The 27314-nt window shown below is 45.8% G+C and overlaps 1 protein-coding gene across 1 annotated transcript in view; it reads right to left on the reverse strand.

The window, feature by feature from the left end:
* The window catches only part of LOC119179528 (rho GTPase-activating protein 17), a 228763-nt gene that overhangs the window by 61123 nt on the left and 140326 nt on the right, over positions 1-27314 (reverse strand). Inside the window, exons 7-8 of the mRNA XM_037430621.2 lie at positions 24892-25057; positions 17813-17940 (exon numbers count right to left, since the gene is read on the reverse strand). Of these exons, the coding sequence (XP_037286518.2) occupies positions 17813-17940; positions 24892-25057 (294 nt within the window). The remainder of the gene's footprint in view (positions 1-17812; positions 17941-24891; positions 25058-27314) is intronic.

A 27314-nucleotide genomic window follows, 5' to 3' on the forward strand; every position in this document is an offset into this window, starting at 1 on the left:
AATGACAACCTGGAAAATGAGCCAAACCTTAACCCCATCATCACAAGTTTGCTGATGAACTTTCGACATCACAAGATCGCCATGTCAGCCGACGTGGAAAAGGCATTTTTACAGATCACAAGACACAAAAATGACCAAGACGCACTGTGATTTATATGATGGGAAAGAATACCCAGCGAAGATATGCCAAGCCCGAAGATAAAAATGTGGAGGATGACGAGGGTTACTTTCGGAACTACACCAAGCAGCTTTCTTCTAGCGGCCACAATTCATCAAAATTTGAATAAATTCGAAGAGAAATATCCAGCAGTTGTGGCGCAACTTCGGAAAGGAATCTATGTCGATGCCTTCTTACTAGGAGCCGACGAATACTCAACATCGACAAAGATATACAAAGAAGCAAGAGACATTTCTCATAATAAGGGATTGAATTTAAGAAAATGAACTATGACGCCGAACTAAGAAAACTATTTGATGAAGGAGGAGATGATCTGGATCGAGGGATAAAAAAAGAGGGGCAAATTAAGATTTTGGTACTGGAATGGAATTTCGTAGATGACGTGTTGAGCTTTCCCGACACTACATGGCGAAATGGCAAGGACATGAGACAACTCTCAAAAAGACAGGTTTTGCAAGCTACGGCAAGGCTATACGACCCTCTAGGTTTTTCGACACCATTTTCAGTTAGAGCAAAAATATTGCTGCAAAAAATTTGGACGAAAAAACTGAAATAGGACGACCCGTTACCAAGCCAGCATCGATCAGCTTGGAAAGACTGGTCGGAGGAGCTTCAGCAATTAGATGACTTCACTGATAACAGATGCTATGACAACAGGCAAGCTGAAGCGAAAACATCGACTGTACACGTTCCCCGAGGCAACTCCAATGGCTAGTGGAGCAGCAACATACATTGTAACAGAATATTCGGATGGAAGCAATGAAGCCAACCTAATTATTGCAAAAGGTAGAGTCACTCCAATCAAAAAGATTACACTAGCGAAAATGGAGTTAGATAGATCTGTGGGGTTTAACGTCCCAAAACCACCATATGATTATGAGACGCCGTAGTGGAGGGCTCCGGAAATTTCGACCACCTGGGGTTCTTTAATGTGCACCCAAATCTGAGTACACGGGCCTACATTTCCGCCTCCATCGGAAATGCAGCCGCCGCAGCCGGGATTTGAACCCGCGACTGGCGGGTCAGCAGTGTTGCGAAGCGACGGACCGATCCCGCCGCTGACCTCCACTGTTGAGAAACGGCGGACCGATCCCGCCGAAGCCACCACTGTTGCGAAAGACGGCGACGCCGACGCGGTCCCGGAGGCGCCACTGCTTTCGACCCCGCCGGGAAGGTCACCAGCCGTTTGGTAGCGTATGTTTCTCAGCTCGCGACTGCTTCTGCGCAGAGCTGAGGAGACGAGCGGACGAGACGACGGTGAGTTAAACAAGGTTTATGTACAGCATATATACAGAGGCGTTACAATTTCGGCACTGGGGCCGACAGAGACTCGAAGAGCCGAGCTCTCCTCTCTAACACATAGGTCAGCCTTTCGCCTAAGACCGCTGACTCACACACATGTCGGCACTCCGACACGGGGACGCCTCTCACATAGGACCGCCGATCGCGACGCGCCGCAGGGCTTCTTTTATTTACACCGGGCCCAACTAAAATGTCCAATCAGAAGCGCCGCTGGTCTTCCGAGCAGGCTCCTCCAATGGGGTTCGCCGCGCGATGCGTCAGGCCACCAGACATGAGGACGCCGGCTCGCTGTCACGTGCGCAACTGACTCAATGCACGTGGGCCACAGATGCGCCGCGCGTGTTCACGCCGTGGAGTTGTTCGCGCCCGGCGGAGTGCGGGCTGGCCTTGACCCAGATTGCCTGTTTCAGAGGCACGGACGTTTGACGAGGACTCGCTGGCATAACAGCACCCCCGCCGCCAGACAATGCACCGGAAAGACGAGCTGCTTCCACGGGGCTCGGATGTCAGGTGCGCTCGTTCGCCAGGTCCCTCCAGGTTCGCCTCCAGGGCCATGGGGAGAATACAGCTCCAGACTGTTCCGGGAACACATCCCATCATTGACGACGGATCCCCGCTCCACTGGCTTGTCGCCACAACTTGCTGGCCAACTTCGCTCGTCTCTTCTGACCATTTTCGGTTTCAGCACTTGTCGATGGTTCTGCAACTTGCTAAGAACGGTTCGACAACAGACAACACACGACACAAGCAAGTGCCCTCGGTCACCCGACAGAACACCAGACAAAGTATAGTACAACATATACCTATCTACGTGTTTATCGGAATTTTGTTCCCTCTACATCAAGAGGCACATGTGGGACAAAAGACCCCTAAAATGACAACTCAATTTTTTTTCCCACGTACAACAACGTAACGAATTAGAATACCACAAAGTGGGCCCCTTGAGATCACTCTAAACAAGAGCGCTCAGCCCAGGTCGTGAGGAGGTCAAAATTTTGCCCCGAATCGCCAGCCAGAAACCGAAAAGTTGAGAAGTTACTAGCTGGAACGCACTGCTCAATGCACCTGCATTAGCGTTTACCTTTCCTTTATTTTTTTTTTTGATAGCGAACGTCAAAGTTGCGCTGTGGAGCAACATGCTCCACTTCAGTAACCGGCCACTTTTAGGCGACGATACCTATGCGGCACCAAGAGCGGCTCACACTTGCGACGTTGCACAGGGGAACAACGATACGGCTTGCTACTGATTGACTCCTCACCGCTTAGCTCGATATCGTGTTCGATCACCCTCATGTTTCCGGGGCGGTCCGAAAACACGTCTTCAAACTCGGAACCAATCTTTCTCAGGTCCTCTTTCTCAGGTCCTCCTTCACTTAAGCTAGGCTCTAGGTTTATCTGCTCCCAAATTACTTTCGATCCCCCTTCGATCACCTCACTAGAACTCAAATTTTCTGCTCCCTCTTCCTTTGAAGCCTTCAACAGCTGATTTACGACCGCTTGATGTTGAACATTGGGTTTCATCAAGTTGTAAATTTTGTTCTGCCGCCTTCCTACTTGCACCTCATAAGTTGTATCGCAAGGCTTCGATAATACTGTGGCGGGCCCTTCCCAATCAACCTCAAGCTTGTTCCTTTTGGGTGGCTGCAGCCGCATTACCTGATTATCAACTTCAAAAGCGCGCTTCTTCCCCGATTTCTCGTAGTGCTCCTTCGACAGCACTTTTGCCGCGTTTTTCTGGCTTTCCACTCGCGCTTCAATTTGGCTTTCCACTAGCGCTTCAATCGAGAAATCCTCACGTTGCTCTCCAATGAGCGTCTCTCGATCAACTCTCGGCAGCTCGCTCCAACTTTCCGCTACAGGCGAGAGCGTTGCAACCCTCTCGCTCTGACTCAATGGCGCCACGTCGTCTCCCCTTTCTCCGGAAACCGCGCCGGTCGTGTCGACGACGGGCCGCTCGCGTGACTGCTCCCATGACTCATGCGGAAACTTTCCTTTCTGGGGTTCCGTCGACCCGCCGACAAGGTCACTTGAGAGTTCACCGCATGGAACCAGATCAAGCTGCCGCGATAGCTTCCGCGCTTGCGATCGCGTGAGAGCCATGCACGCTAAGTTGGGGAAGAACGATTTGCCCTGCTCTTTGAGAAGCTGCTCCGAGTTGTTGGAGAAAAGATAAGGAAAACGATCGTTCAGCGCGGCAGACACAGCTGCTTCGGTGCAAAGCTTACCGAACGGGCCTTCAATGACAACGGTGGCGATTGGTAAGCGAACACTCTGCTCCTCGGCGACCTGCCTGATCCACGCGCATTCTCCTGTGAAGTCATCCGGAGACACCAATGAAGGATGGACAACGTCCATGGTTGCCGCTGAGTCTCTAAGTGCTCGGCACGTTTTCTTATTCACCCTAATTTCTTGGAGATACGGCTCCAACAACCGAATGTTTTTCTCTGATTCTCGGATCGTTGCGAAGGCAAACTTTTCCTGACAGTTTCTCGCGATGTGCCCTTCCTTTTTACAGTTGTAGCAGATTAGCGGCTTCCGTTTGTTTTCCGATTCAAATGCCTGTGTGGTAGAAACCTCACTCGATTTCTCCGCTTCTGCTTGCCCTTCCCCTACACTGTCCTTAGTAAGAGATGGGTCCTTTTTGAAATTACGGTGCGGAACGGGTTTCCGTTGATCAGGTTTCCTTGAAAAGCCCTCTTTTCTCTCATCTTTTTCAACGCGCACTGCCCTGCTGTGCAACTTTCGGCGAGTATAATACTCCTCAGCTAACTCTGCTGCCTTGTTTAGCTGTACTTCACTAAGTCTGTCCTGCAGCCAAAGTCTGACATTATCCTCGATGCAGCGGTAGAACTGCTCCAGTGCAACGCATTCCACCACTTTATCGCGATCATCATAAACACCTTCGCCCTTGAGCCATTCAATTAAATCGGCTTTAAGACGAAACGCGAAGTCAACGTGTGACTCATTCCCCTTTTCAGCATACCGGAACCTTTGCCTGAAAGCCTCGGGTGACAACTTATAACGTCTCAAGAGCACTTCCTTAACCTCGTCATAGCTCTCAAACGCTTCCCTCGACAAGCAAGTTATCGCGTCGGACACTTCGCCGGGAAGAAGAGCTAGCAGGTTCCGCGCCCAAAGAGACTGCTCCAAAGCATTTCGCTCACAGACGTGTTCAAACTTGACGAGATACTTCGCCATGTCCTCGCCTACTACGAACGGTGGCAGTTGGTCCCGAATTCTAAAACCGCTGACCTGAATCGTCGGAGAAGCTACGCTAGGCGCCTGCGAACACTGTAGGATTGCCAATTCTAGTCGTTTCAACTCTAGGCGCTCTTGTCTCTCGGCCTCCTCGCGACGTTCGCGCCTTTCAGCTTCTTCGCGAGCTTCGCGCCTTTCAGCTTCTTCACGTTCGCGAGCTTCGCGCCTTTCAGCTTCTTCGCGAGCTTCTACTTCTCGCCTTTCAGCCTCCTCACGGCGTGCTTTAATATCCACCCAGGCCTCATCGACTTCCTCAGCCGACACTCCCTCATCCTTCATGATATCAAGGATCGCTTGCTTTCGTTTCGCACGGCCCAAAGTAATGCCGAGTTCCTCACAAATTTCGATGAGTTCCTTCACTTTAAGGTTCTCCATCGTTCACACTAGCCTCTTTCTGTTTGCCCCTGTTAACAATTTACTTGCCGTACCCACTATAAGTCAACTAGCAAGACGCGCAAGCAATTTTTCACTCTCCCGTGTTTACCCCCTCCGCATTAACTTTTGTTTCAAAGCACTTTGACTTTGCTTGAAACGATCAAAGCTCACTCTAATGCTTCACACAGCCCTTCTCTAAACTACTACAACCTGAGCTAGAGCAGTCTGGTGAACTGAGGGGAAAACATCAGGCACTCACCGCATCGATGTCGCTGACGCCGGCCGATCCCGCAGCTGCCAACCACTGTTGCGTAGCGTCGGACCGATCCCGCCGAAGCCACCACTGTTGCGTAGCGACGGACCGATCCCGCCGCTGACCTCCACTGTTGAGAAACGGCGGACCGATCCCGCCGAAGCCACCACTGTTGCGAAAGACGGCGACGCCGACGCGGTCCCGGAGGCGCCACTGCTTTCGACCCCGCCGGGAAGGTCACCAGCCGTTTGGTAGCGTATGTTTCTCAGCTCGCGACTGCTTCTGCGCAGAGCTGAGGAGACGAGCGGACGAGACGACGGTGAGTTAAACAAGGTTTATGTACAGCATATATACAGAGGCGTTACAATTTCGGCACTGGGGCCGACAGAGACTCGAAGAGCCGAGCTCTCCTCTCTAACACATAGGTCAGCCTTTCGCCTAAGACCGCTGACTCACACACATGTCGGCACTCCGACACGGGGACGCCTCTCACATAGGACCGCCGATCGCGACGCGCCGCAGGGCTTCTTTTATTTACACCGGGCCCAACTAAAATGTCCAATCAGAAGCGCCGCTGGTCTTCCGAGCAGGCTCCTCCAATGGGGTTCGCCGCGCGATGCGTCAGGCCACCAGACATGAGGACGCCGGCTCGCTGTCACGTGCGCAACTGACTCAATGCACGTGGGCCACAGATGCGCCGCGCGTGTTCACGCCGTGGAGTTGTTCGCGCCCGGCGGAGTGCGGGCTGGCCTTGACCCAGATTGCCTGTTTCAGAGGCACGGACGTTTGACGAGGACTCGCTGGCATAACAGCAGCCGAGTACCTTAGCCACTAGACCACCGCGGCGGGGCAGCGAAAATGGAGTTGTTGACTGCCACAAGATCAGTCAGATTCGCCAGTCATATAACTGAGAATTTCATCAGGAAACTAAGGAGTGTGAAACTCTGGACTGACTCTCAAATTGTATTATGCTGGATAAAGTCAAACAAGACGAAATATCTGTTTGTTCGCAACCGCGCAGCAGAAATCAAGAGCAAGTCCAACGACAGTCAATGGTGCTATGTTAAAAGTGATGAAAATCCTGCAGATTTGATGACAAGGGGGATGAAGATGAAACGTTTGCTGAACAGTGAATTATGCTGGAAAGGCCCCTCGGGGATAAAGAATGAAAAACAATGGCCTGATTATGACATCCCGCAAGAAGCGGACAGTGATGACAACAAAGACGACGAAAAGACAGTGGCAAGCTTAACTACCACCAGGAGTCAAGAAAAGATAATCGATGTGAATAGGTTTGGATTATACAAGAAAGTGTTACGAGTTACCGCAGGGTGACGCATTATATAGGAAACCGACGAAAAGAAAGGAAAACAGGTTCGTTCACAGAAGAAGAATTGGACAAGGCACAGTTTGTGCTGATAAAGCAGGAGCAGAAAACGTTACAAATGCAGTGACACGAATATATGACAACATGAATCTGTACAGCACAAACATCTTCGAAGACGATCAAGGTTTCCCAAAAGTAAAAGGGAGGCTTCAGTGGAGTGATTTAAGCTTCGATGAGAAGCATCCTATTGTTTTACCAAGAGAGAGTCACTTTTCAGAACTCCTAGTTCTGAATGCATATCAAGTGACAATGCAGGGTGGCGTTGCGGCAATATTGACACATCTGAGAACGAGGTTTTGGATTGTGCATGGCTGACAGATGGTGAAATATGTTATAAAGAAATGCATCACATGTAGAAGGTTTATTTCTAGACCAATGGCACAAGAAATTTTATCACTGCCGGCTGACAGGATAACGCAGGCGAGGCCATTCGACACAGTTGGTATAGATTTTGCTGGACCGCTGAATACTCGAGAAGAGAAAGGCAACAAAACTACAAAGTTCTGCATTGTGATATTTACGTGCGCAGTAACAAGAGCCGTACAACTGGAGTTGGTTAAGAGGATGTCATCAGAAGCATTTATGCAAGCATTCCGAAGATTCGTAGCTAGAAGAGGATTGTGTACAACAATTTACAGTGATAATGCAAGAGCGTTCAAGAAATCTGAGAAAGAGATGAACAAGATATTAAAGATGGAAGATGAAAGGGCACAACAGTATACCAGTAACCTGAAAATGAAATGGAAGTTTAATATAAAGTTAGCACCATGGTGGGGAGGATTTTATGAAAGACTGATCAGAAGCTTTAAGACGTCCATGGCAAACACTATAGGTGCTGGACTTTTGGATGAAGAAAAACTACGGACTGTGGTTATTGAAGCAGAAGGAGTAATTAATACCTGGCCTCTTACTTATGTGTATGACGATCCTAACTAGCCACAACCCATCACACTGGCGGACGTTATAGAAGGCAGGCAAGCAATGAACAAGCAGGAAGACAGCAGACTCGGAGAATACAGTTTGCTGAATTACTGGAGTGCAAGAAAACAGGCAATGATAACATGGTGGACCAGATGGAAAAAGGAGTACCTGAGAGAGCTTTAGTGTGCCAGTAGAAAAATAGAGGGTCACACAAATATACAAGGGGATGTACTTCTGCTTGGAGAAGCACGAAAAAGAACACAGTGGAAACTCTGCAAGGTCGAAAAGATTTTCCCAGGCAAGGATGGACTAATGAGAACATGCTTGCTCCATACACCTGAAGGAAAACTAGTCAAGAAGCACATTCAACTGCTGCATTCACTCGAAGGTTGCTTCGGTTGAATCTGATCGGCGGGAAGATATAGAAAACAGATTGCAGATAGAGCTCGAAAGCGAGGAAGAAGAAGTGGCCAGAGGCACGCTCCATATATTTTTTTTTTTAACTCGTTCTGTGAACAATAAACCGAAGACGTATCGGTTCTGCGGTCTCTCTGGTGCTTCTGAAACACACGTGTTATATACTATTCGAATACGATTCAGAATTATTTGACGAAATCACTCTAGTATAACTTCATTATAACAGACCTTCATAGTGAAGAGCATTTTAGTCTGTTGTAAAAGGAGTATTTAAAATCCAAGTACTGCTACAACAGACATTTATGAAAACACAGAATGGGTCTGTTATAAACAGAGAACTACGAGTCATATACGAATTTATTTTCCATGGGGATAAGAAAATAGATTTTTTTGAAAATCACATCTTCAGTTTTTGTAAACATTTTCCGACCAATTCCAAAATACTTTACAGAAAACTACGCAGATGTGCTGCAAAAAGGTTTTTGCACCTGTAGAGCTGGTGAAAATCATTATGAAAGTCGCACACACACACACACACAAAAAAAAATGTTTTTAAAAAATTCATAGCTTCGCAACAGTACAACTGCCCACCACCATTTTGGGCTTGATGTAGAAGTACCTAGTGAAGAGTATTTCATGATCGAAAAGCATACGTTCGAAATTCATTTCAAGACCTCTGATTGACTGCTTCTGCCACGTTGCTCCAGTACACCTCGTTGGTCTAATGGTCGTTCCAGGATACGCCTCTGGGATAGCATCGTCAGCTTCTTGTGCGTCGCGAGGTCGCGGCTGTCTAAAATTGCATTACTTAGTGATGTTTCTGGGCTCGTTCTGTGTTGACGGGTAGACGATAATTCGGGATCCAATTACGCCTTAGCTAAGGCAGCTACAAGCAGAAGTTCAGTCAACTACGATTGCGTGCCGCTCTCGTCGTGAACATTGCACACACTTATCTCGAACTGACTTTCACAGTGTTGACCGAGTGGTGGGAAGGTTCTGCTTATCAGTGCTTCAGACCTTGTGATGAAGACTACCGCAGGAGAAATCTCTGTACTCGCGATCGAGCATGTCGTAATTAGAAACATTGGGCACCAGAGTCATGCACATTGCAGCCGCGCTTGCTGCTCAAACTCGTGGCTAGGCCTAACTTTGCCCCAAACGTGGCAGGCAAGACTATAATGATAGCCGGTATGCAAAAGTGAAAAAGCCGTAATGTGCTTCATCGCAAGTAACGAATCACATCAGCCGCTAGCTCCTTCGAACTGCGAATAGGCATCTTGTGCATTGGTAGCGGACCCCGGCCAAGCTCCCCACGCACCGACTGCTCATAACAGTGGTGGCAGCAGCCAGCAATTTCGCGTGTCGGAGGCCTAACACGCAAAACCACGCACGCTGTGTATTTAATCGTTAACAGACCGAAGATCAGCGGCCTTCGTTTTAAAATCAGTGCGCCGATATCCACGGCACTGTTCCTGCCCCACAAGTACGCCAAGTGATGTTTGAAGTCGGAAGTTATGGAATTTATGATGTCCGCAGTAGAAAAGCCCGCTGTAAAGGAGTCCTGACCACCTTGCTGGCCTTGCATTTTAGTCAATTACATCCTGATATCTGTTGTACTAGAATCCACTGTAAAAGAAGCTAAATAAGTGCAACAATGTCGGCACAATGCTACTACCGTATTTACTCGCATAATAGGCGCACTTTTTTTTCAGAAAATCCGGCTCGAAGTTAGGGGTGCGCCAATTACGCGAGGTAAAATTTTCGAAAATTTTTTCAACTCGGTTCTCGCACTTTAAATTTGCACACTTGTCAAGTAAAAGGCGACTTTATCGTTTACCAATTAATTCAGCATAAAACAAACATACCTACGTACCTTTTAATGAACAAGCGAGAGCCGTCAACTGCACACACACACGTAAAATTTATTTACACAAAAGTAACTCTTTTGCTTCGATGCCCTGCGCTCAGGCTATTCTGCGCGCCTCAGTCTGCACAATATCCAACGACAAAGCACAGCCGTCTTGTCGTAGCTCCCGTATATGCCGGACCAGTTGCTCTTCGACGTTCGGATACCTGCCGGTCTTGGCACCGCGGAAAGCCCGTCGTGTCTTCTTCGTCGCCTTAAGTTTTTCTTCTTGGTCCCTCCAGTACCGAATACTGGTTTCTCCAACGCCGAAATGCCTGCTTGCAGCCCAGTTGCCGTGCTCCAGCGCGTACCGCACTGCCTTCAGTTTAAACCCAGCCGTGTAGCTCGCGTACTTCCCCACGGTGGAACCAAAGTTCAATACACGACCACAACATACGCACACCGCTTGCAAAATGGCGTTTCTTTCTTTTTCTCTGATGGTGGTGATGGCGATCGAGCCCCCGGCGTTGTACACGTGACCTCCAAAAAGCGCGGCGATTTGGGGGGTATCAGTAATTGATGAAACAGCCGTTTTTTTTTCGCTCATGGACGTTTTTTTTTTTTTTAAGTTTTATTTCGACAAACACGTTGGTTAGGTCGTTGCACTTCGAATTTTTTTTATTTGCTCGTCGATTTGCCTTCTTTTTTTCTTCAGGGTACGGGGACCGCGTTCCAACTGTACCGCTGGGGGGTAGAATCGTTTCTGATCACGGCCAAGTTCGGGGTGCGCTTATTATGCGCGGAATTAAAAAAAATCGAATTTTCCGCGACCAAACTAGGGGTGCGCCTATTATGCGAGTGTGCCGATTATGCGAGTAAATACGGTAATTAGTATGTAGTATTCGAATGTCTGCTGTAAGCAGATCCATTGTAACGAGGTTATACTGTATATAGGCTTGTGCGAATAGTGAATTTTAGGTTCGAAGTGTTTTAGAAGTGATAAGTGATTTTGGTCGAATAATTTCAAATCGAATTAATACAGTATATATGACATATAAAAAAATGGGCATATTTATCGTGACTTAACTAACCTGCACAATATTCTTTTAATTGAAGTAGAGCCTCTATACAAATGCAATTTTTTTTTGTTCTAAAGGAAGTCAAAACAGCTTTGAGCAGCAGCAGGATTTGACTTGTGATAGGACGAGAGTGATAACCAGTACACTACCGTAATATTTCAAAATTTGTTATACTTAGAGCATATAAGCCATCATTTTTGGCAGCAGTTGTTGCGGCTGTGTACAAGCATTGACCCTTGTGTTTGCTCCGTCCAGGTGGTGAATCTTATCTGCACGGCTCACTGGACAGCACTGCCTAGCTGCTGCTGCTGTATCCTCGGCACGTGCAACTACGTCACTGAACTTCAGCCGCTACGTTCGCCATCTACCGGACAAGGAGCCTTACAAATAGACCATCGTTTTCTATTGCTTGTCATTTTGGCAGCAGTGGTTGCGGCTGTGTACAAGCATTGACCTTTGTGTTCGCTCCGTCCAGGTTCGTTGCTTCTCGGTGCACTCCTTTCTGTTTTGCATTTTTTCTCGCTTCCACTGCTGCCTTTAATATAGTTTATATAGTTTATTTTCTTTTTTTATTTTGTGTCTTGTGTTCCGTATTTTGAGTTTACTTTTCTTCATTACTTATCTTGAGAATTCCGACTAGCGCGGAACTAGCAAAGGAATTACAGGCTCGGCTCTTCGGCAGGAGGTCGCAGAGATGAAAACAAGCCTTGTGATGTTCAATGACCTCTATGAACGTGTAAAGAATGACAATGAGGCACTAACTAAAGAAAACAAGGTCCTGAGGGATGAGAATAAGAAGCTCAGTAAACAAATGTGCGATCTCGAACAATACTCGCGACTTATTAATGTTGAACTGAAGGGAATCCCTGAGACAAAGGGCGAAGACTGCTTGGCAATCGTCCAGGTTATCGGAGAGAAAATTGGTTGTCCAATTGCCGATACAGACATAGACGCCGCGCATCGGCTGCCCGCAAAGAATGGAAGCAACATTATTGCGCGATTCTGTTCGAGAAACAAGAAGGCTGAATTCGCTAAGAAGGCAAGAAAGGCACGCCTGTCTACCACAGATATAGGGTTTTCTCAGAGCACAGGCCCTAAACCTGTGTATGTGAATGACCATCTCACACCAGAGGGAAAGCGCCTTTTTGCACAGGCACTTGCGCTTAAGAAAGCCAACCAGTGGAAGCATCTCTGGACTGACAATTGTACAATCAAAGCCAGAAAGGCGGATGACAGTCGCGCGTTTCGAATTGCATGCGCAGAAGATCTCCGAGTATTCTCTTAGATATCCTATCAGTCCCCATTTTAAACCGACCTTAGATCAACATGGCTGCATTCTCGTGCCAGCAAACATCAGAATTGCTACTCGAGAAGTCACCATCCCTATCACTACTTCACTTAAACATTCGCAGTCTTAGAAAGCACCAGGATGACCTTGTTGCGTTGGTTTCCTTGCTTAAACATTCATTCTCTGTCATATGTTTATCTGAAACTTGGTTGTCTGGTAATGAGGATAACTTGTACAGATTGCCAGGTTATTATTCTGAATACTGTAATCGGGAGCTCTGTCGTGGTGGCGGTAGTGCCATACTTGTCAACTCATCCTTAACCTACACACGCCGTAGTGACATAACCTTCAACAATATTTTATGTGAATCTGTTTGGCTTGAATTCAACCATAGTGTTATACCAATGAATAGCCGTAGTACTATTATAGCTTCCATTTATCGGTCACCTTCATCGTCGTATTCCGATTTTTGTAATCAGTTAAGCATCATTCTTAATAACCTAGTAAGGGAAAATAAAAACGTTGTCTTATGTGGTGATTTTAATATAAACATTATTGATTATGATAGTGCATCGTGCTTAGAATATATGAACTGTTTATACTTCTATGGCTTTACGTCGCATATCTCAGCACCAACTAGAAACGATTTACTAGGTTCGAATACCCTAATAGATCATATCATCTCCAACATTTCCACTGAACACGTTGCAGCTGTAATAGATCATAGCATTACAGACCATAATCCCGTATTTTTCATTCTGGGCTCCGAAAATACCAAGGCCAGTAACATCTTTACGAAACGCCGATTCGACGCGGACAAGTTTGTGCAAATAATTAGCACTGTAGATTGGACATCGGTGACTAATCTAGACTGCACAGAAAAGACTTTTGAGTCTTTCTCAGAAGTAATAGCTTCAGGTATAGATGCATGCACCACTTCCACTACTGTCACGAAGTGGTATCGTTCCCCTAGAAATCCATAGATAAGCAACTCGTTATTGAAGTCCATTAATAAAAAAAAATAACCTTGATAAGAAACTAAAGTCGCAGCCTTATAACCTCGCATTAAAATGCCGCTTTCACAAATACTCAGCAACATTATATTCCTTACTTAGGCGTGCTAAGCGCAATTACTACCAGAATCTCATTGTGAAAAACACAGGTGACACGAGACACTGCTGGGTAATCATTAAAGAATTTTTGAACATGAAAAACTGCTCAGAGCCCACAATAAAAATAAAACAAGGTGACGAACTGTATACCGACCCTGTAAGAGTAGCCGCCAGGTTCAGTAAGCATTTCTGCGCATCTGCGGATATGCAGCAATCACCAGGTCATTTACGCAATATACCACTGTGTACTCATTCTTTTTATCTTCATTCCTCGTCTGCAGATGAAGTCCTTCAGGTCATCACATCACTAAAGACCACAAGTGCTGGTTTAGATCATATTGATCCTCTTAAAGTAAAACTAGTTTCAAACTTAATATCACCACCTTTGGCAGTAATTATTAACAAGCTGTTTTCAGCGGGTGTGTTTCCGAGCTGCCTTAAGACTGGTAAAATAGTTCCAGTTTTTAAGAAGGGTGATAAGACTTTTGTACAGAATTATAGGCCAATCTGTATCCTGCCTTTCTTCGGTAAGGTAATTGAAAAGTTATTCCACATTAGATTAATGCGTTATCTGAAAAAATTTAATCTTTTATCTCCACAACAATTCGGATTCCGTCAAGGATACTCAACTGAGCTGGCACTAATTACCTTAATGGAGGAAATTAAACAAGCTATTGATAGAGGGTTACTTGTGGGATCTGTGTTTATCGATTTGACGAAGGCTTTTGACACAATAAATCATCACGTTCTACTTGCTAAACTCGAATCATTTGGTATGTCTGGTCCGCCACTAAGTTTTATTAAGAGCTACCTCAGTAACCGGTCTCAAATGGTTCATGTTAATGGCCACCTTTCAACGCCCAAGTTAATTAACGTTGGTTTCCACAGGGATCAATTTTAGGCCCATTTTATTTTTGATGTTTATTAATGATCTACCTACCATTCTTACAAGGACCAAGTGCATACTTTACGCTGACGACACAACCATCTTTCAGTCATCTAAATCAGTTTCGTCACTCCCGTCTGACCTCAACACAGATTTACATAACATAACTTTATGGTGCCAGGCCAATTATCTTCAGATCAATGCTACTAAAGCCGTGTTTATGTTGTTCCATTCCCCGCGCATTTCACTTAACATACAACCTTCCCTTCACATTGGTAATACCGTCATAAACATTTCCAGTGAAGCGCGGTTTCTTGGCGTCATCTTAGATAGCGAACTAAAATTTCATAAACATGCAGCATCACTCGTTAAAAAGATTGCATTTGGTATTCACGTTATCATCAAGACACGAACTTATTTTCCGCCTCACATCATATGTACTTTGTATTTTGCTTATATTCATGGCCATATTTCGTACTGCATATCATCTTGGGCCAACACATATTTCATGCACATCAAACGTTTGCAGCGACTTCAGAATCAAGCAGTTAGATTAATGACTTTCAGCCCATTTTACTTCTCCTGCAGCTCGTTGTTTCCTCAGCTTAACATACTCCCATTGAGACAATTATTTTGTCATAGAATGTCCATTGTTGCCTTTAGACTCATCACGCATGACATTTTTATTGCATGCATTGATCATCGTCACTTAACTAATGGTAACATCACCCGGTTTTCCCAGTGCAATAATCTTCTTTTGCCGGCCGTAAGGACAAACTACGGCAAGTTCTCAACCTTATTTACTAGCATAGCCATTTGGAATTCATTGCCTTTCGAATTGAAATCATCGCAAAACATCCATATTTTCACTTCGCGCAGTAAGAAATATTACGTTCAGGAATTAATCAACTCATCTGATTTGTGTAATTAACTGTTAATAGCTCTCTGCAGTTCTGTGCTATTTTACTACTTCAATTTGCCTTTGTATAATTGATAACACTGATAATGAAACATTTTGCATTTGTCACGTAGAGTTCATTAATATTGTTTTTCGTCTTCACTTGCTTTTGACTATTTCCTTGTTATTTTTCAATAGTGAGTATTACCATTATGTTGTTTATTGAACGTATTTTTATTGTTAATCAAGATTATTCATTATTACTCACAAGTCCGTATACTATTGCTGTATTTTTTGTAATCACCCCATCCATGTAGCCATAGGAGGTCCCCCTGTCAGTTTCTCTGAAACTTTTGGAGCTCCTGCTGTAATAACGCTAACCATGTAACTCAACTGAACTATTTAATAAACTTGACTTGACTTGACTTGATAAGAAGCTTTTAAAGGGGTGGTGCTACCATTTTTGTTGCTTGCACATTCTTTGCTACAAGCATTTCTTATAGCTCCAGGAAGCATGATACACGCACCAAGATTCATTTATTTTCACTAAATTTATTATTATCACCATTTTTATGTGGACCATTTTCGGCTCGTTTTTGTTTTTAGGTGCAGAATTGGGCTGTGACGTAGCAGTGTCGGTGGCTTGGTCACATGGTCACACAGGGCTGTGATGCACGTCCAGCAGATTTTTGTGTGTTCTCGCTGGCTTTCTAGCACACACGTGCCGCACAAGCACTTGCAAAACGAACATGGAATAGCCCCGATGCTTTGCCGTTAAGCACGTGGCGGAGATTTCCTGTCCGGAGGTCACTCTCCTCACTACAATAGGCGTGCGCACAAGACGGGGGTAAGGGGGCGGCCATCCCCATAGTCACCTAAGGGGGGTTGTGCAAACACAGCCCCACATGTTGGCATAATAGGAAAAAGGTGCACTGCGATCAACCTTTGTTCCTCCTGGAAGGAAAACCTGCGCACACCTCATTACAGGTCCGGTGTGATGTCACTGCAACTTTAGTTGGCCTTCCTAGAGAGCTACGACAGAAATAAACGAACTTGCGATGGGCTTTGCTCAGGAGAATAAGCATTTAGGCACACTTTGGAGGTGAATTCAAAAATATTTCAAATGTCTGCTGTGTCCGACCAATTTGTGCGGATTGTCCTACTAGCATACCGAGGAAACTCACAAGAGGCTTGCTTTAGCCTCCAAATTTGATTGCACTGCCCCTTTGGGCTTAATAAAATGATGAATTAATTTAAGGGTAATATGTTCATCCAAAGGAGCCCTGCAACACTCCTTGAAGTAGCCATGGGATGGATTCACTAAAGAAGCTTATTGCCTCGCAAATGAACCGCCCCAAAAATTTTAAGAATTCGTCCAGTATGAGTGGAGTTGCAAAGATTTGTCGCAGGCTGCAATTTCATTCTCTCTTCTTGTCCCAACGAGAACGCTGGAAGCTACGCAGGAAGGGCAGGCACAGGGAAAGAAAATACGTCACGCGTGCCTTATGACTTTGAGCACTTTTTACCTCTTTGTTTTCTCCTCGAATATGGGGCTTTCCAGAGCGATTTCACACATATGTGTGGACAAGTGGCGGCCTCCCATGGCGGCCCCAGTAACGACCGAGCGTGCCAAGCTCAAATCAGCCCTAAGGCATGCTTGGAGAATATAACCTCCCCCCCACCCCTCGCATCCTCAACTCAATAAAGCCGCACAGGTAGCCTGGCACCACTTACAAATGTTATCGTATGCCAACCCACACGTACACTCAAAAATCGACCCTGACTAGTACCCCACACCCACATGTACGCTGTGCGACACTAATCTAGTTACACTCAATGATATAGCATGGGAGTGCCATAGCAATACATCTAAAACAGATGTCTTTAAGAATTTCAGTAGAGATGGATGGGAAGTGGCCCTGTCCAACCCGAACCAGGGGGTCCAAGAGGCCCTAGTGGCCCACGCAAGGACTGGGGCGCAGACCAATGGAGTCCTGGACTAGAGACTCCACCTGTTCCTCCATAGATGTAATAAAGTTTTTCATCATCATGATCAAATCAACTCTTGGCTGATACAACGGCTGTGAGACAAGTAATTTTTGAGCTAGTGACATCATTTGCTGGGAGAAGAAAGCAATTTTTAGCTGACTGAGATTTTATTGAGAATCGCAGGGCGCGCGCTGCACTATAATATTTGGCTCGCGTGTTGTGGAGAGCCTCCGCTACCGATCGGCAGCGTTTTCTGACTATGCTCACAAAGTGTTGCAGCACCCCTTTAAATTCGAAGGGGGGGCTTCATGGCAGAGTGGATTTCCCCTGAAAAGATTTTTTTCATGGTTGAGCACCTTCTACAGTGCAGTGAAACCATCTTTACAAGCGGTTACATGCAGACTAATGTACATCTATTCATTCATTGGGAATACTTAAAAAATTTCAAAATTTACATTCAAATCGAACAAACTCAGATAGTCTACTATTTGTGCGAATATTGGAAACATTAAAATATTCGCACAAGCCTAATTTCAATGCTGAAATTCACCGACCCCTCGCACAAGCCCACAAAGAGTGTAAGATCAGCCGGGTGCAACAGTGTGGTCAGAAGCGTGTCTTACCTCTTCATCCATGCCGGAGGCAAGCAGACAGGCAGTGCACTTCTCGACCACAAGGGCGATGCGACGCCCATTTACGCGAAGGTGTTCCTCCAGAGGAAAGCCAAACACTGGCTTCTGGGGGGAGTTTCCTGAAAATTTGAGTATTACATCAATAAAGTATTTTTACAGTGACCTATCCAAATCCCAAACCACAACTGGTAAATAAAAAATGCTATGTAAGAGATTACAGTCAGACCTCTGTGTAATAAATTATCAGTTATATCTAATTATGGCTCTAGCATATCAGCAGTTATAATAAAATAAATGTTGCTTTTATTGTATTTGCTTAATTCATGTCTCTTTCAACATTCTTTTTTTCTGATGTATGCTCCCCCTTATGTAATACCCCAAGAGGGGCCTTTAAGGAGTAATGAATGAAAATAATGATGATAATGCTGATTAGTTTTGTCATAAATACAATATTACATTTGTAATAAATTTCAGGATATAAAAAGAGCATATTAATGTCAGACCCCACTTCGATACCATAAGGTTTGCAAGTGTATCACAAGCAACTATACAACTTGATTGATTGATGTGTGGGGTTTAACGTCCCAAAACCACCATATGATTACGAGAGACGCCGTAGTGGAGGGCTCCGGAAATTTCGACCACCTGGGGTTCTTTAACGTGCGCCCAAATCTGAGCACACGGGCCTACAACATTTCCGCCTCCATCGGAAATGCAGCCGCAGCCGGGATTCGAACAAGCGACCTGCGGGTCAGCAGTCGAGTACCTTAGCCACTAGACCACCGCGGCGGGGCAACTATACAACTTGAAAATGACCACGCAGCACTCTAGCAATGGACTGTAAAAAACCAATCAAGCTCGTGTTGTCCCTCTGTGTGAACAAGGATTGGGTGCATGCACTGAGACACTGCTTTCGCCCATGTGCAATGGCAGCACAATCATAATTGAAATACTGAGTGACCAGGGCGTAGCAAGCATGCATGTAGAAACGTATTGACATAATTGGGCCACACTGCCGATTGATCGGTCTTTCAGTCACTGCATGTGGAAGATAGTTTCTGTCATAGTACCATATGCGTTTCATGGATGACTGTGATAAAACACCACACCCTCCCCCAAGATATGTCAATGTGCCTGGTGCTAGTCGAATGAAATTTGTCAGAAATGAAGTTGCTCCAGAAAAGTACTCTCCTACATGTCGTAAACTCTTTTTGGTAATTTAGAAGACGGATCACATGCTTTTGCCAAATCCATCACTTCAAACTTTTTGTCATGAAAACCTTAGAGCTGTCCCCGTCAAGCACTAATGTTCAACTGTATGTCTTCCAAAGGATGAGTCATGCATAATGACTTGCCTTTGTTATCTTAATGCACTTCTGAAAGTGTTTAACAGCATGACTACACCAGACTTTCCCAGAGTATTACAGCAACTTTTCTCGTGGTTTCTCAAAAGATGCCCTACTACTGTGAAACCTTGCCATACAACGAAGTAATGGTTGACAGTCAAACACTTGGCTACACTTGACATTTATTGTAAGCCTATGTCCATTGGACAGAGACAGCGGTTAGGCGATTCCGACATTTTTTTTTTCATTATACTAAGATCAGACAAAAGGTCCTAGAGTACCATAACCAGTGCAGCCACCTAACTACCCTTGAGCTGTAGTTAAGTTAGGTTGAAAGTTACCATGTAGACTCGTGTGAGGGCTGCACTTTTTTTTTTCAGAACTTTGGGGTGTGGCTCTCACATGCAAGTGTTTAATTTTTGTTGAACTTTAGATCCGTGTATGCAAAAATTTAGCTAAACGTGCCATATATACCCAACGACGATATATCTGGCATCTTGCTGCGAATATCCTAGCTAGATCTCTTCATCGATATTGCTGCTCGGGTCATCTACATGTTCGTGTATGCCATTGTCCTGAATACCAACCATGGCATTGGAAATCCTGGTGGTCTTAAAGCTCCTATGCGGCACTTTGAAGTTTGAAGGCAGCATCGCATCTCGTCAAGCAATTTTTTTTTCTATTTCATCAGAAGCGGTTGTGATATAGGCAGCCGTCAAGTGAACAGCAGCACAAAAAATCAGTGGCACAGGTGAGAAAAGTGGCAAGATATCCCAGATAGTGCAGTGCGCTCAAGGCTCACAGATGGACGCATGACGAAGCCGCAGGACAGCTATTTCCGTCTAGTGGCTGCCGCCAAATGCACCGTACACGAGACACGACGACGCTGCCATTTGCTGCCATTTGCCATTTTTTTTATTTTTTACCATTTAGACTACCAAGTTGAGGGGAGTAGCAGACCATTAGCTGAGAGTATACAGTGAAACCTCATTAAACCGTAGTTGGCCGGAGCTCGGAAAAAGTACGTACTAAACGGTAGTACTGCTTAACCGAAATAGCGTCAGGTCGCTCACTTGCCTGTCAAAAAAGAAACCTTCAGGGAGTGCGATGAAACAACAAAAAACGTGCAGTAATTTATTAACTTCGCGTGACAAAGTCTGTAATCTTCATCTGAAGATGCGGCGGCCTAGCAGCAACGACAGCCGCCTCAAACTCACTTTTGCTGTGAGCCAGCTTTTCCGCCAGCCCCCTCTTCTCGGCAAATACCCGCATGACGCTGATGCAATGCGCAGCTTCGGCCATTGTCGGACCTGGATCACCCGTGTTGTCGCTTTCCATGTCGTCCTCATCACTATCATTTGGCGACACTTCGACAACCGAGGAAACAATGGCTTCGTCGGACATGTCCAGAGATGTCTGCACATCACTGTCTGCGTCTCTGAAGTCGGGAAAGGAAATGCGTTCCGTAACGCCCGGCCGCTCCAGCACTTCAGCTAGCAGAGTTTTGCAAGCTTCGTCTACGATGTCCGAAGTCTGGTCGATGGTGTCACTGGCGTCATCTGCGTCGCCCGCACACACACTGAAGCCAGCACGCTTGAAGCAATTTTGAACTGTCGTTGCTTCAAACTGCCGCTACGAGTATTCGAGCAGGTGAATCACGCCACTCAGGTCGATAGAGAATAATTTGCCACATTCAATGGCGAGAAGAAACCTGCGCAGCAGATTCTTCTTGTAGAGCCGTTTTACAGCTCGAATGACGCCTTGGTCCAAGGGCTGGGCAATCGCTGTTGTGTTTGGTGACAGAAACGCCAACTTCACAGCCGTCAGGTTGTCCAGGGCGACGTGCGCCGAAGTGTTGTCTAAAATAATAACAACTATTCTGTTCTTAGCCGCAAAACGACGATCGATGAGGCGCACGTACCCCTCAAAGAGTTTTGCCGTCATCCATGCTTTGGTGTTGCTGCGATAAATGACCCCTGATGGCAACCGGGCGCCTTTGAAACATCTAGGCTTCGCCGACTTTCCAATCACCAGGAGCGGAGTTTTGTCGGTTGAAGTCATGTTTACGCAAAACGCCACTGATATTCTGTCTTTTGCATGTTTGCCGCCGGTGCACGTCTCGCCTTTGAACGCGAGCATTTTGTCTGGTAGCAGCTTAAAGAATAGTGCCCATTCATCCATATTAAAGATGTCATCAGGTGCGTAGTCTTCCAAGATGTTCTTCAGCTGACCATTTTGCCACTGCTCCGTGCCATCTACGTCAGCAGCAGCACCTTCTCCCGAAACAGTCCTCGTGGTAATGCCGTGCCTCGCCTTAAATCTGGCCAGCCAGCCATTGCTGCACACGAAGTTGTCATGGTTGAGCTGCAAGGCAAAAACCAGGGACTTCTCTATGAGCAGGGGTCTGCTGATAGACAGATTTTTTGACCGGGCAGCTTTTAGCCACTTCACCAGCACCTCCTCTACATCCGAAAACACCGAACCGTGCAGCCGGCACCCTTTCGCAGTTGCAGCAGCACTGCCGAACAACTTCTTTTTGGAATTCCAAATTCCACACACCGTGGTTAATGGCAGGTCCTCTTCGCGTGCCAGCGCCGATTTTTTCGTGCCATTTTCAATAGCACAAATTATGTCCAATTTCTCCTCTATTTTCAGCACTCGATGCTTTTGTTCCAGCTTCGACATGACGCAAGTACAAAGCAGTACAAGCACACATACACAACACGTCAAAAACGACGCGAGAGCTGTACGGCACAGATCAACCAGAGAACACCTATGCACGGCGCCAAAGGAACAAAGAAAGCAAAGCAAGCGCACACCGTGTTTGCATGTTTGTGCAAAGCGCCATCGCGTGGACAACAACAGAAGCCTAGCCGGCCAAGTGCTTCTTGTTGCAAAAAAAATCCAAGAGATGGCGCTCACCAACACAGCTGCCAAAGAAGTACTTTATGCACCACAATAGACAAAGACGAATCAAGTGGTGCAATGGCTCCATTTTCACAACAAGAGTGGGAAAGGGCTGAGAAAAGGGTTCCTAGTAGTACATCAACAGGCCCAGATGGCATTCCAATTAGGCTGATAAAAACATTAGGTCCGAAGTCTAAGCAGGCTTTGAGAGAGGCAGTGAGTACAATAATAATCGATGGCGAAGTTCCTGATGGATGGAAACTTAGCAGGATGAGCATGATCTATAAAGGAAAGGGGGACAAAGCTGACATAAACAACTACCGTCCTATAACAATGACATCAGTGGTCTACAGGCTGGCGATGCAGATTATAAAGGAAAGACTGCAGGCGTGGATAGAGGATGAGGGGGTGCTGGGGGAACTGCAGAATGGGTTTCGGAAACACAGGAGGTTGGAAGACAATCTGTTCTCACTGACGCAGTGCATCGAAATAGCAGAAAAAGAACACAGGCCCCTGTGGCTAGCATTTTTGGATATCAAGGGAGCGTACGATAGCGTGGTTCAAGAGGAATTGTGGGGAATACTGGACACACTAGGCGTGGAACATGTAGTCACTAATCTTTTAAAGGGTGTCTATAAAGGTAACAAGGTAGTTATAAAGTGGGAAAAACAGGTATCCAAGCCTGCAGAGGTAAAACGGGGGCTTAGGCCGGGGTGCCCCCTGTCACCCTTATTATTCATGATGTACCTACAAGGATTAGAGGCAAAATTAGAGGGATGTGGACTGGGCTTCAACCTCTCTTTAGTCAAACAAGGAAAACTTATTGATCAGGCACTACCAGCATTAATGTACGCAGATGATATAGTGCTAATGGCCAACAACAAGGAAGATTTGCAGAGATTGATGGACATCTGCGGTAATGAGGGACATAGGTTAGATTTTAGATTCAGTAGGGAAAAATCAGCAGTCATGATTTTCAATGACAACGAAGGTAGTGAGCTTAGAATACAGGAGGTCACGCTAGAGATAACAGATAAATACGAATATCTGGGCGTATGGATAAGCAATGGGACCGAGTATCTGAGGGAACACGAAATATACGTGACGACTAAAGGTAACAGGAATGCAGCAGTCATGAAAAATAGGGCACTGTGGAATTACAATAGGTATGATGTTGTGAGAGGAATATGGAAAGGGGTCATGGTTCCTGGGCTGACGTTCAGCAATGCGGTCTTGTGCATGAGATCAGAAGTTCAAGCAAGATTAGAAATTAAGCAACGTGGAATAGGTAGGCTTGCTTTAGGAGCTCACGGGAATACACCAAATCAGGAAGTACAAGGTGATATGGGATGGACATCATTTGAGGGCAGGGAAGCTAGCAGCAAGATAAAATTTGAGAAGCGATTGAGAGAAATGGGGGAAGAGCGTTGGGCTAGGAAGGTTTTCAGCTACTTGTACATGAAGAATGTCGATACAAAATGGAGGAAGCGAACCAGGAAGTTGACTGGTAAATACTTAGAAAACAGCAGGTGGCCAAACCAAAAAGAACTATCGGTTAAGAAAAAAGTGAAGGAAACGGAGACTGACATGTGGAAAATGGGCATGATTAAGAAGTCTGCACTAGAGATCTATCGAACTTTTAAGCAGGAAATTGCCAAGGAAAGGATCTATGATAATACTCGGGGTAGTTCTCTACTGTTTGAGGCCAGGACGGGAGTACTGCGAACCAAGACATATCGGGCCAAATACGAAGGGGTCGACACAGTATGCAGTGCGTGTGGAGAGGAAGAAGAAACTGCCGAACACTTGATAATGTTCTGTAAAGGGCTTCACCCTATAGTTCAGGATGATGGCGCAGAGTTTTTCAAAGCACTGGGATTTAGGGACAGCGAGGGCAAAATAGACTTTAAGCGGGTAGACTTAACTAGAAGGAGGTTATCTGATTGGTGGCTAAAGTCAAGGCACGAGTGAAAATTAAACCCTTCACTGCGAAGTACGAATCCTCAACTTCATTATTTAAAGGGAAAAAAAAGATAAATGTAATGGTTAGTTCACTAAGTATTACGGCTAGGTGGCGTTAGCCGCCGCCCGATCTAAAGGGTACAGCCACATCCATCCATCCATCCATCCATCCATCCATCCATCATATCAACACAAACAAGCGAGGCGTGTTTCGATCTCTGGGGCTTGCTGTTCTGTCCGGACGCCCAGTGGGGGACGACATGTTGCGGCGAGTGCGCAACGAAAATTGGAAAAACTACTTATTAACCGATACATACGCGATAAGCTGGTACGGCATAGGCAGATACAAAATACATTATGTTCAATAGCCGCCGAGTCAGGCATTTGACTTCACTACTTTTAAAAAGAAACTACTGTTTACGCGGGTACTGTTTAACGAGGTTTCACTGTATTGTTAAGTCGGGACATCGGGGCTTCACGTCGCAGAGACCACACGAGACGGCGGCTGGCGGGAAACTGCTTTTATTACTGTTTGAAGTGAGCGTAAGAGGTGGGAGAGGGGGAAAAGAGGATCGCATGATCCGGCATCACGCGAGCATGAGCGCGTTGGCTGCACCTGCAAGCGACGCACAACACTTGGAGTGGCCATGTGTCGGCTGGTGTGAGCGTACACGACATATGTGTCGTGTCAATTATCGGAAGGTGTAATCTTCAAACAGTGCACAAACACTCAAAAGGCACCCGGAAGAACTGACAACAAATTAGTTCTTGAGTTGAATGTGCCTTCACATGTGTGAACTGTTTGAAGATGACGCTACACTAAATATCCCAAACTGCTATTCATGGAAGCCCTACCAATGAGCCCCCAGAGGCCGGGCAGGGCGGCGTCAATGTGCTGCAGGGCCCGCCGGTGGTGCTCGGCCTGCAGCTGGTACCACTGGACCAGAAGGTGCGCAAACTCGGGCTCCCTCCCGATCAGGCCAAACATCTCTGCAGCCAGGGCGTCCCGACACTGCTCCACCTGGATGCGTGAAAGTGACTACTGTGAACACACCAATATACATGTAGAAAACAAAAAGAAATATTATTGATAGATATGTCATATACATTTGACAAACGAGGCACCTCTCCTTAATCACTCCACCTAGAGCTATGCCACATCTAAGCAGTACACTCCTAATAATTCTGATATCAATTAAATTACAGAAGAATGTCAGCCATGTGAATCTCAGGGGGGAGCAGAAATACTTGTGTCACCTAAAATTTCGTATCACCAAAAAACTAAGAAAATTGACTTTCAGACTAAATGCAGAAAACATCCACAGTCGAACCTTGTTATAACAAACCACACGAAATTCGAAAAATAAAATGCTATAGCCAAAACTCGCTATATGAAATTAGAATGAAACTGAAACTGAAAGAGCAAACCGAAAGTGGAAAAGAACTGAGTACGACGAAGGTGTGTGCGTGAGACAAAGGAACGTGGTGCACGTGAGCTGGAGGGCATTGACACACTAGAGAGCATGGCCACTAGCAAGAGAGCAGTCCGTTCAACCTGAGGGACCAAAAGGGACCGCGCCGGTGCTACCAGGCCAGCCGTGGCGAGCTTGGCATATCCTGAGGACGAGCGAATGTTCCAGACCGGGCTTAGTGATGCTGTTCCAGCAGTGAACGAGCGAGCAGCCAGGGCGAGCACTTGACCCCGTTCTAGTGGCGGGAATCATGGCCTTGGTGTCATGTTACAACGGGTCCAGCACAACAAGTGGAAAAGATCATGGTCATGGAGCCACGTACGAACAGGTTTGTCGCCACCCGGAGCTGAAGGCATGGCCTATTACTAGTTCCAGGGAAAGCAGTTCATCTTCTGCTCATGTGCCATCGCACAACTTCATTGTTCAGACTAGTGCGACTTGTCAGGCTTCTACTGGTTCATGCTTGTGTCATCGACACCCATGGGTCATGAAAGTGATGTGAGACGACCTTAGACTTTGGGATACACCAAAACGCTTGCGTGTGTAGGCTGGGAAGTGTAGGTTTAGGACCTTAGTGATGTGTGTAGTGTTTGGCCAATCAGACTGTTTGTAATTGTGCGAAGTCGATAAATGTTTTTTCGTACTTGTATCAATTATTCGTGTCTGAAGGGCACGAACCATCACATTGAGTGCATGTCTTTTCCCTTGTAGGTTTCCGTCCGCACGGATACTTTCTTTTTTCGTTATTGACCACCTAAAGTTAAGTACAATGGTGTTGTTGCAGATCGTTTTCATCAGAGCAGAAGCACTATGGCTGGAAATCAACCAAGGTGTTCCATTTCAATTATGTAACACTTAAAATGCCAAGCTACCATGACAGCTAGACTTACGAAGTCTTCTCTCTGTAATAACAGTAAATGTTGTGATTACATACAAAGTTTTTCACAAACTTACCTAGAGGAAAATCTAGCGTAAGTGAGCTGCTGAATGCAAGCAAATGATGGAATGTGTGAGCTCCGAACTTCACTCGAATTCGTATATACCTTGAAGACGCGTGTCGGTTCATGTTAAAATGGTTGATTTTTTTTACTTAAAAGAGCACATAACAGGCTATTTATTTCCGGAAATTGCACAAAAACATGTTCTATTTAACATTGAAACCTTCTGCATTGATTTACAATTTTACAAAGTGTAAGAAGTAACCAACGGCCGCTAAACTTGGCAGGCAGATGACAAAGTGAGTGTTCTGTCTGCCACTTCATGTCGTCTGTTTCTTTCTTTCGCCGTTTGGTTGTGCAGTGAAGGCAAGTGGATTTTTGTTTTATAATATAATAGGGGTGAATGAGATCCATTTAAAACGCTTTGTTTTGGAGAAGCTATATTTATGCAGCCGTATTCACTTTTGAGCAGTAGCCTCGTTGAACACCAGCCAACACAAGCCTCGCAGACACATATACTGTCATTCCCAGCACTCCAACGGGCTCCTTAAAAATGCGCATAGATGGTGGCGCCCAACTTCCCTCTAGGTATGTTTGTAGAAACTCTATGGTTCAACGTCTCAAAAACACAATATGAATATAAAAGGCACCTTACTGGAAGCATGCATGACTTTTTCACCCCTGATGTTTTTTCACAAGCATCGATATCCAAATTCACAGGCCTCAAGCATTTTCTCCTCCATCAAAAATACAGCCGCCACAGCTGTTTCTGCGACCTTCAGGTTGCCAGGTGAGTACCATAATCACTAAACCCCCGCAGCGGATTGATGTCATCCCTCTGGGCCCTGCAAGATGTTAGACACCGAAG

The sequence above is a fragment of the Rhipicephalus microplus genome, chromosome 7 (assembly GCF_043290135.1).
Source record: "Rhipicephalus microplus isolate Deutch F79 chromosome 7, USDA_Rmic, whole genome shotgun sequence".
NCBI classification, from domain to species: Eukaryota; Metazoa; Arthropoda; class Arachnida; order Ixodida; family Ixodidae; genus Rhipicephalus; species Rhipicephalus microplus.